The following is a 9,665-nucleotide window of genomic DNA, read 5'->3' on the forward strand; positions in this document are numbered from 1 at the left end:
AATACAGCTGTTTTCAGTGCCTAACTTTATGACTGTTAGGCACTGCATAATACAGACCTCTCCCTCCCTGCGCGACGGTCTCAAATCAAGTCGTGACGCAAAGCAAAATTACCCGTTTCCATCACTCTCCATCAGACGTACTTCTACAGCTGTGCAAGATTACCATGAGAGTGTTTTCCTCAGACCTCCCCTTGCGAAAGTTACAGTTTTCAGCTATTTCTGGCTGCATATTTTACTAATGTGCCCATATATGAGACACTAAAATAGCAGACACATGAAAAATTTTCCCCCCTAACTTCACTGCAAGTTCGTTGAGGAAATGGATAATAACCAAATGTCATTAAAAATGACACACACAGGTGGACGTCAGCTAGATATAGGTGTAATCAGACACGCTGCTGACCAGACCCATGGGGTAGCCTTTGTTTCTCGGCGGGCAATTAACCTTTCATTTCTTAATGCACTGTTCTCCCAACAGTTAGCCCAGGTACATGCTGTCCTCCCTTGCTGTAACCCAGGCAAGATACCCGACTTTGATTGCAGATCAGGTAGATTTAGTCCTAAACTGTACAGCTATGATTAGAAAGTAAAGGTCTGTACAGCTGGTTATAGGATGAAGGCTTGGGAGCTTTCAGCGACAGTTAACAGGACTCTGCTGCGAAACTCAGCCTGTGAAACTTTGCCACAGGTAAGATGGGAGCCGGTGAATTGTCAGATAGGGGTCTGACCAGTGAACTGGCTTATTGGGACAGAAAGTGAAAGGAGAGACCAAAAGAAGTTGGGGAGATTTGATCTTCACAGCTTGTTTCAGTGTGCAGAAAAGGACGGTCATTTAGAAACAACTGGAATGTTGGTATCTTACTGCACAGAAGAGGGAGGAAACGTAAAATAGTGTTAAAATGTGAAAACAAATACAGTAAAACAAAACCACAGAAGGAAAGACGTCCCAACTCACATGGAAGCCAAACAGTGACCAATACTAAGAAATCTGAAAATCAAGGTGGTAAAGTAGTACTGCCTATTCACAACGTGGGAATCTTAAAAAAAAAAAAAAAAAAGTGGCATAGGGTCCAAATCATGGTGCTGCTGGGAAGATCCTAAATTTAAAAAAATGTACAACTATACGTATCTAAAACAGGAGGAAGACCCTGAACAGAAAATGCAGAACTGAGCAGACGGTATCTTTATATTTTATTTATTAGTTATATTCGGTAGCCTAACAATTTTTCTTTAACTCACTAACAATTATGGCTGCATTAAGTGAAAGCTATGTTTCACACTACCACAGAGGTAATTAGCAGGCTATTTAGACAGTGCAGAGTAACAACAAAGTATCTTTATAACACGATTTAAACCATATATAGGTATGTTTTTTATACATATATACTGGAAGCAATGCGAAGAATATAGTTTTATAGTTGCAAAGCTGACTTAAAGGTTGTATTTAAGCTTAAGCATGATGGAAGGCTATCAAAGATGGCCACAGACACTGTTACTTTCCATTTGCCCCAATGTGGCTCTGAGCACTCAGCGCTTTCACGGGGTTAAAAATACAGCAGCATCCATGTACCCCCTCATACATTATCCATGCTAATTTCATATTTAAAACCCAAACCACTAATGCCATTTCTGCCCTGAAAAGGAAAAGAAGCAAAAGATCATAGCCTGATCACAGCTGACACTATAACAGCTGCATAAAAATTTTCCAGCAGATGGGTTACATGATGCTGTCCATGATGACAGACATAATAACACAAAGCTAAAGTAAGTATTTGATCGAATAAAAGCTAGTAGTGGATCTATCGGTTTTGGTGGTCAGACTGAAGACTTGTGGGAAAAAGCGCAGAGCAGATTCACTGGTAAAAAAAGATACACAATTTAATACTCAACAAGTTCAACAAGTACTGATGCTGCACTCACAAGACCCAAATTCTGTAAAGGTTACTCATAGCGGGAAACATTAGTCAAGGAAGTAAATGATGTGTAAAAAAACCCCATGTATTGTTTGATGAAAAAAGATTACTTTTCTTAGCTGACTGCAAAATACAAGTGATTTAAGTACAGTGGTTGAACAAAGTAACTTCTTTCTTCTTAGTGCCTGAATAGTAAATTGACTGCTACATGTTCAGTTATTACACTTAAGAGCTGGTGGTTGATAAATTTCTTTATTCAATTCCTCTTGCTTTCAATTCTGATCGAACCCGCTTCAAATATTCAGGATCAGGGTAACCAAAACTAGGAGAAGAGGAAAAGAATTTGGGGTTACTTCTGCAATGAACCGCTCGACAGTTCTACAGAACCTTCTCATCAAAATCCCTTAAAACACTTTACAAATTGCATGCACTTCTTACTTTATAGAGAAAACAGACCCTATTTTGCAGGTCAGAGAGGCAGTACAGACAGGGTAAATCTAAAAACTTAAGAAAAGGAGCTGCTGAATTTGGTTGTCCAAACTGACATTAAGAACTTGATTTACAAAGCTGCCTGCTGTGTCACTTGAAAATGATAGAGTGCTTGGGTATGCATCTTTCTGAAAATCAGATCCAAAGCGTATCCAAGTAAGCATTCAAAACACAAATATAATGGCACGTCCGGATTCTAAGTAGCGCATCACCAAAAGTGCATATGAAGCAAGCGGTAACTGGGGAGAGCATTTGGGCAGAGGTGGGGATAAAGTAAAACTCATACTTTTTGCTCTTTTCTGATCCTAGCCCAGGAAGGAGGATCTAGATACAAATCTTTAGAGCTTGCAGGAAGACACCTGCCCCTGAAAGGCTGCAACAAGCTTGGAAGGACTGTTCCAAGCATCCCTTTTGTCTCTGTAAGATTTTTTCCAGGAGCCAAACAGTTTACTGATATAATCTCTAGTTAATCATATCTTTAAGAACAGTCAATTGTATGTGCATTAAGGGGTGGAATGTAGTGATCCTGACCAGAAGACCATTATACATTGAGGAGTTAGTGATCCACATAACAGTTAACTGGGGCAGGCTCAGGCCTGTGCTGTGCTGTGCCGCGCCGTGCTGCATGCGTGGCATGGTCTTCAGGCCTGTGTTGTGCTGTGCTCATCCCATGGCTGCATGACAGACTCAGCCAGCTCACTCCAAGAGAGGTGCTGCAGGCAGCTCCCACTCGGTAACAGTGATTATGCTACCTGCGTGTCCTCACCTTTATCTAGAAGTGCAGCAAGTCCTCAAGAAATGCTGAATAGAGTTGCCTTCCCCTAAGAAAATCCTGTAATAGCTCGAGTGACCAAAATGGGGTAACCCTTTCTATGAACGGGTTTGGCACAGCATCCTGTGCTCTGGTCAGAGGCCCACTGAATGCTGTGCAACCCGGGGTTCCTAGCATCTAAAAGGACATAACCATATGTATACCACAATCTCTTCCTTCTTGCTGTTAGCTCTAATAAGCAGAATTTCAAATCATATTTTACAGAGTCTGAGTGCTATCTTTACTGGGATAATGGACCAGGACCTCTTGGTGCAAAACAGCAGGTAACATAAGACTCCGCGATCAGGAGACCAACCTTAGCTGCTATCAAGAGCTTGCTGTCCTGTCCTCTACTAGAAGTAGTTTCTAATCAGAGCAGTTATTAACTGAGTAGGTGCTTTACACAACTCACTGGTGAATGAGCGGCCTGAGGGGCAACAGAAGAATAAACTCATGCTTGTTCCATATGTCCAAATTGGTGAAGGTGATTCAAGCGTGGATCCATAGAGCATTCCACAATTGCTTTGTTAGTGACAAAATCTGAAAGCTCTAATGTGGAAAATATTCAGGGTAGCCTTCCTGACACGTCTGAGTAGCAATACAATTACATAAAGAGAAGACTACTTACTTTGTAGGTCCTCCAGTTGTAGAAGTTTTGTGGTGAATATCATTCCATGTGATAACACCTTTTGCACCAGTAGTACGTGACTGCCCCACTGTAAAAATCAATTTTTGGTTAAAGGCTCTTCTGAGAAGCTGCAGAATTTCTCGCCCTTCCTTATTGTCAGGTAAATATGCTCTTCGAGAAGTTGCACAATAAGGTTTCCCTGGGTTTGGATGGTTGCTCTGTTTTGTAGAAAAACAAAACAAAACCACATTGTATATCATAAATGCTTTGAAAGCATGAAAATTACACATCCCAGCTTTCGCAATACTTTTTACCCTGTCTTTGATTCAGAAGGACATAGCATGACTGACGACTGATTTTGAGGTGTTTTTTCTCTCATTAGACAATTTCTTTCATATAAGTTTCATTCACATTTTCTTGTCATCACTCATGCATCCATTGTTATTTTTAAATTTGTTTTTTCCTCTTTGCTCTCCAAAATGCACATCACCCCACCCTTGACTTTTTAATTTATCCCATTTTCAGTCCTAGTGTCATGACTTTAAGCACATAGCATAAGCTGATTTCTCTCCTGGAAAGCTTATAAGACTGTTCGCTATTCATTTTTGTCCATTGGCGTCAGCAGCTAGGAGAATGTCTCAGAGAATCCTCATCATACTCGCAAGATTTTGTTTACATGATATCACTCCATAGATTTCAGTTCAGTTACTCCCAGTGTACAAATTTGAGACAGGTAGCTCTGTCCTGGTGCATATAAAATGGAGGGCTACCATTTGACTGTTTAGTTCCTACCACATTACTTTATCGCACCCAAAAATACTGAATTAAATACTTGCAGATTTGTACAGAAGAAAGAAATGTCTCTCCTGGACATGCATTAAAATGATGGAAAAATAGTTAATTTTATAGTCAGTATTGGTTTTGTTGTGGGAAAAATATCTTTTATGAATCTGTAAATATACTTACGGTTTGAATACCACTGTGCATACTATAGGTAATCTCAATAGTACCACACTTGGGATAACCAGGGAGAGCTGAAGACAGTGTTCTAGTTGACATTGTTCCCTCTGGTTGGTCTCCTTTCATGAGTCCATAGACGGTATTACAAACAGGACAAGTTTGCTTATAAGTCATGGCCTGGTCGATGCAACTTTTGCAAAACGCATGATTACACTTTCTCAGTATTTCTTTATTATTAATTCTCTCCATGCAAATCGGACACACATCTTTGTCTTCTTCTTCTGTCTTTGCCTTAGACTGTTCTTTCAAAGAAAGATCATTATTTTGCCTGCTGTTGTCTTTCTTCTCAGAGGCTCCTGTAGCTTCTTGATAGCTGAGATCAGAGGACAGTGGTGTCCTGTTTTTAGTTTGTGTTGAGACTTCAGTGATAAGGTTCATAATGTGCTTTTCAGCGGCATAAAGATATTTTGGTAAACCACTTAAGATGAATTTGTCTTCCTTCTTCGTGAGTTTTACATGCAGATCTTCTAATAGTTTTCCATCGAGTAGCATATTTAATCTTTCCCTCTGATCTTCTGAAAGCTTCAAGCTGATGAGTTTTTCTCTTAGCATTGCAAAGGCACTCTGAAATGCATTGATGAAACTTTCAGCAGCATGTGAAGACATATCAGAAGTTTTGATCCTAGGCATAAATATTATAACCATCTTCTGGCCATGTGAACTGTCTTTCTTTTCTATTACCGTATCAAATTTGTCTTTAATGTCTTCAATTTCTTTGCTTAATATTGTTTCCAGCAATTTATAAACAGAAGCATCAACTTCAATTCCATTCCTGTATTTGTACCATTCGGATGATATCTTCATATTCTTTTCAGCTTGACTGTTCTCACCTTCCTCTGCTAGAAATTTTTTGGCAGCTAAAATCTCACTGGCTGGACCACGGAGTAGCAACTGATTCCCTTCCTCTTTGGCAAGAAGATTATTATACCTAGCATTTAATTTTGTTATTGTCTCATTTAATGTGTAACTGTTTGTTACGGGAATTTTTTCCTGTTTCAGATCTTCTACACTTTTCTGAAAAGTTCTGATAAAAAAATCATTAGCTCTTTGTATTGATGGAGGACTTTTATCAGAAGTGAAGCATACTGATGTGGTTCCATTGTTATGATCTTTACTTCTTATACACACTCCAAAACGTTCATGTAGTACTTTGATTTGTTCTTTGCAGGCATGACTAAAATATTCATAGAGAGCTGATGGAACTGTAAGCTCATGCATTTCTTCAGTATTCAGACCATTTTCATCTTTCAAACCAATCTTACTTTCAGAATGTGAAAAATCATGGTTTGGGTCATTGCCTGCAAAGATATCCTTAAAGTAGTGATAAGCTTTTTCAATATCTGTAAAATCTCCTGTCAGTTTCTCAGAGCCATCAACATCAGGATTTCCTTCTCTTTTTAAATTTGGACATATAACGGTAATTTTTTCTCTTTGCTGTTCAGTGAACATACTGGTATTCAAAGTTGCAGATACTGTAAGAAAGATCTGAAAAGAAGACAAGAAGATATCAATATTTGTTTTTCCTGAGGTTCTCTGCTTGCTGCTTCTATATTTTGAGTATTTGTACATCTCAGTAGGGCCAGATTACTAGACACATTTGCACGCAGTGTTTCTTTATGTCATGTATACTGGCATTCCACACATGTAAGTAAAGCAATCTGCTTCTAAGTCAGCAGCAAAAATGAAATTTGTTAATGTCATCAGCATTGCAGGAACAAAGACAGTAACTTTGCTACTTAGTTTGAGACTGTGACTAGTACCCTCTGCTCCTGACCTCTGGTAACATGGTTAGCATAACTAACGCCATTTTGTAAGGCAAACGGCCATTCTCTGTGACTGAGCTGCTCACGTGTTAGTCCCTTCTCCCCTCACTATCAGGCCCTGAACGTCCTGTGCACCAAGTAGATGAAGCAAACAGATTTCTTCTTCCCCTCCCTATCATCCTCAAGGTTCCTGGGCACCAGGCCAACTACTCCCCTCCTTACCGGCCTTGAAGATCCCAGGCACCCTGCCAACCAGGTGGTGATGACCCCATCACAGAACAGGGAAGCTTAGCAGCAAGCAGAGTGCTGTCTACAAAATCAAGCAATTACAAGTCCTAAGTGGGAACCTGGACTGCATCTGCTGCTGCTGGACAGCGAGACCCGTGATCCCCTGGTGGCCGGGGACACCTCCACCATCCTCTGAGGACTGAGTGAATGACTCATATTCTTTTATGTGTTTTTCAAGTTTAGATTATGATTGTTATATTGATACAGCAAACCAAGTCTTAAGATTTGACGTGATCTGCAGAGGGTCCAGATGATTAGAAACCATAAGCTAAGCTGTGCTATAAAATTCAGTGCTATGCTGTCCTGGTTTCGGCTGGGACAGAGTTAATTTTCTTTCTAGTAGCTGGTATAGTGCTATATTTCGGGTTCAGTATGAAAAGAATGCAGATAACACACTGACGTTTTCAGTTGTCGCTAAGCAGTGTTTAGACTAAGTCAAGGATTTTTCAGCTTCTCATGCCCAGCCAGCAAGAAGGCTGGAGGGGCACAAGAAGGTGGGAGGGGACACAGCCAGGGCAGTGACCCAAACTGGCCAAAGGAGTATTCCATACCACGTGACATCATGCCCAGTATACAAACTGGGGGGAGTGGGGCTGGGAGGGATCGCTGCTCAGGAACTAACTATGCATCACATGGTGAGTGGTGCGCAATTGCATTGTGCATCACTTGTTTTGTATATTTCAATCCTTTTATTATTATTGTCAATTTATTATTGTTATTATTATCATTATTAGTTTCTTCCTTTCTGTTCTATTAAACTGTTCTTAGCTCAACCCACAAGTTTTACCTTTTTTCCCCGATTCTCTCCCCCATCCCACTGGGTAGGGGGGGATTGAGTGAGTGGCTGCGTGGTGCTTAGTTACCGTCTGGGGTTAAACCACGACAAACGCTACTTATAAAATTGTACTACACTGGTTCTGCTTGTAGAAATCCTGTGCTGTTCTGATCATTAATTCCATGCTATGCTAATCATAAAATCCTGTTTAAAAAAAATAAAGCTTTAACTGTAACTACAACTTAGTCTCATCATCATTCTGCCAAGGATCCCCAAAAGAACCTGTCTGTCCCCTTACTGTCAGGTGACTGAGACACAACATGTTTTAACAGCACATATAAATGATATTACATTGCTCTTTAATTAGACTTTCTAGTTTTCTCTTACTATCTTCCTTTAAAAAAATGCCAAAAGTCATGCTTTAGCAACTCAGGGTTAAGGTAGAAAAGAGGATTCTGAAAAATGGTAACAAATGTGTTCACATCTCTACTTTGCACAGACAGAAGGATAAGGAAATTTGCAGTATAGTGCTACAGATGGCAGATAACCACTATGTTAGCACATGCCATACCTCAAAAGCTACATCTATGCTACTATGCAAAACAGGGTAAACCCTCTGGGCCAGATACCAGTGTCTCGGTAGAGCCACATCCACATCATGTAACACATAGCCTGGCCCTTCCCCATGTCCCTAACACACAGCTGATCTTTTCTTTTCTGCATATCTTTTAGTTCAAAGTGTCTGAAATAACGTTTGCTGTGCTACATCCCATCAGAGCAGATTTTTTTAACACTGAGGTAAGGGATGGAAGTGGTCAGGGCTGTTTGAAGGTGCAAAACATGCTGAAATAGTGTTAGAGGTTTGCATAGCAGGAAGGGATGCAAATCTCATACACCTTTTGGGAGCAGTCCTTGGTGCATACTATCCCCCGAAACCTGCCAGGGTGCCTCTTTGGGGAGCAGTGGGTGGCATGTGCCAAAGCCACGCTGGAGAACACGCTGCCTGTTAATGTATGTGGATGACCTGTGTGGTCCAGCGCTCAAAAGTCGCTCCTTGCCCCCATTTTTTTGACTAAGACAATGTAACTGACATTTGCTTGGCATGAAATATTGGAGCGCAACACAAAGCAATGCAAAGGACTCGTGGAATGACAAGCGAGGCAGGTTGTGCAGTAACTGCTTGTTACTTCTCTTCCTGATGTACCTTTTTGGTAAGGACTTCTCTTGCCGTGTCTCCGTGGCCTTTGGCCGGCTGCTGCTCCTGCTGAGGTGGGGAAGAGCTGGAAGGGACGAGGTAGCTGGGGGAGGCCTGCTCTGTGAACTGGCTCTTGCTCAGGTCCCCTTCTCCCGGCTGGATGACTATCTTCAGGCGTCTGGCACCGATTTCCAAGACGTGATCCGTGCGGGATTCCACGTTCTTCCTATCTGCAGTAACGTAGGGACAGGCAGATAAGTCTGATAAGGTTACCTGAAAACTTGATGGCTACAAGCGGCCACAGAGACCACCTGCCCATTGCCCGCCCGCCCACTGCGCAGGGGAGGAAGATGGTGCCCTGGGCGGCCATTTGCCGCCCCCTCACAGGGCTGCGGGACCTGCGTGCGAACAGCCCCCCCCCCCCCCCCCCCCGCTCCGGGCACCTGGGGCTCAACCGCCCCCTCATCCCCTCAGTGCCGGCGGCGGGGGCACGCCGAGCCGCGGGCCCCGCTGCCCGCAGAGCCGCACCGCACCGCCCGCCCCAGCCCCTCTCCCCCGAGCCCGTACCTCGCTCCTGCTGGAACTGCACCCAGTAGGTGCCGGGCTCGGGGCCCACCCGCACCTCGCACTCGCCGCCCCCCGACCGCTTCCCTGACTGGAAGTAGCTCTGGAGCTTGAGCATCGGCTTCTCGCCGGCGTCGGGCGCGGGGCAGAGCCGCACCAGCACCGGCGCCGCCGCCATGATGCCTGCCTCTGCCCGCTTTCGCTTTCGTTTCCCGCTCT

The 9,665-nt window shown here is 42.7% G+C and overlaps 1 protein-coding gene across 1 annotated transcript; it reads right to left on the minus strand.

The window, feature by feature from the left end:
* Positions 1 to 1,178: 1,178 nt before the first annotated feature.
* Positions 1,179 to 9,663, minus strand: DTX3L (deltex E3 ubiquitin ligase 3L). The gene is made up of 5 exons (XM_052791171.1): positions 9,450 to 9,663; positions 8,892 to 9,112; positions 4,808 to 6,346; positions 3,842 to 4,059; positions 1,179 to 2,235 (listed from the first exon to the last, which is right to left on the minus strand). The coding sequence occupies exons 1-5, from the start codon at positions 9,622 to 9,624 to the stop codon at positions 2,166 to 2,168; spliced, it is 2,223 nt and encodes a 740-aa protein (XP_052647131.1). The 5' UTR covers positions 9,625 to 9,663; the 3' UTR covers positions 1,179 to 2,165.
* Between the last annotated feature and the right edge of the window lie 2 nt (positions 9,664 to 9,665).

This window comes from Harpia harpyja, chromosome 7 (assembly GCF_026419915.1).
Source record: "Harpia harpyja isolate bHarHar1 chromosome 7, bHarHar1 primary haplotype, whole genome shotgun sequence".
In the NCBI taxonomy this organism is placed as follows: domain Eukaryota; kingdom Metazoa; phylum Chordata; class Aves; order Accipitriformes; family Accipitridae; genus Harpia; species Harpia harpyja.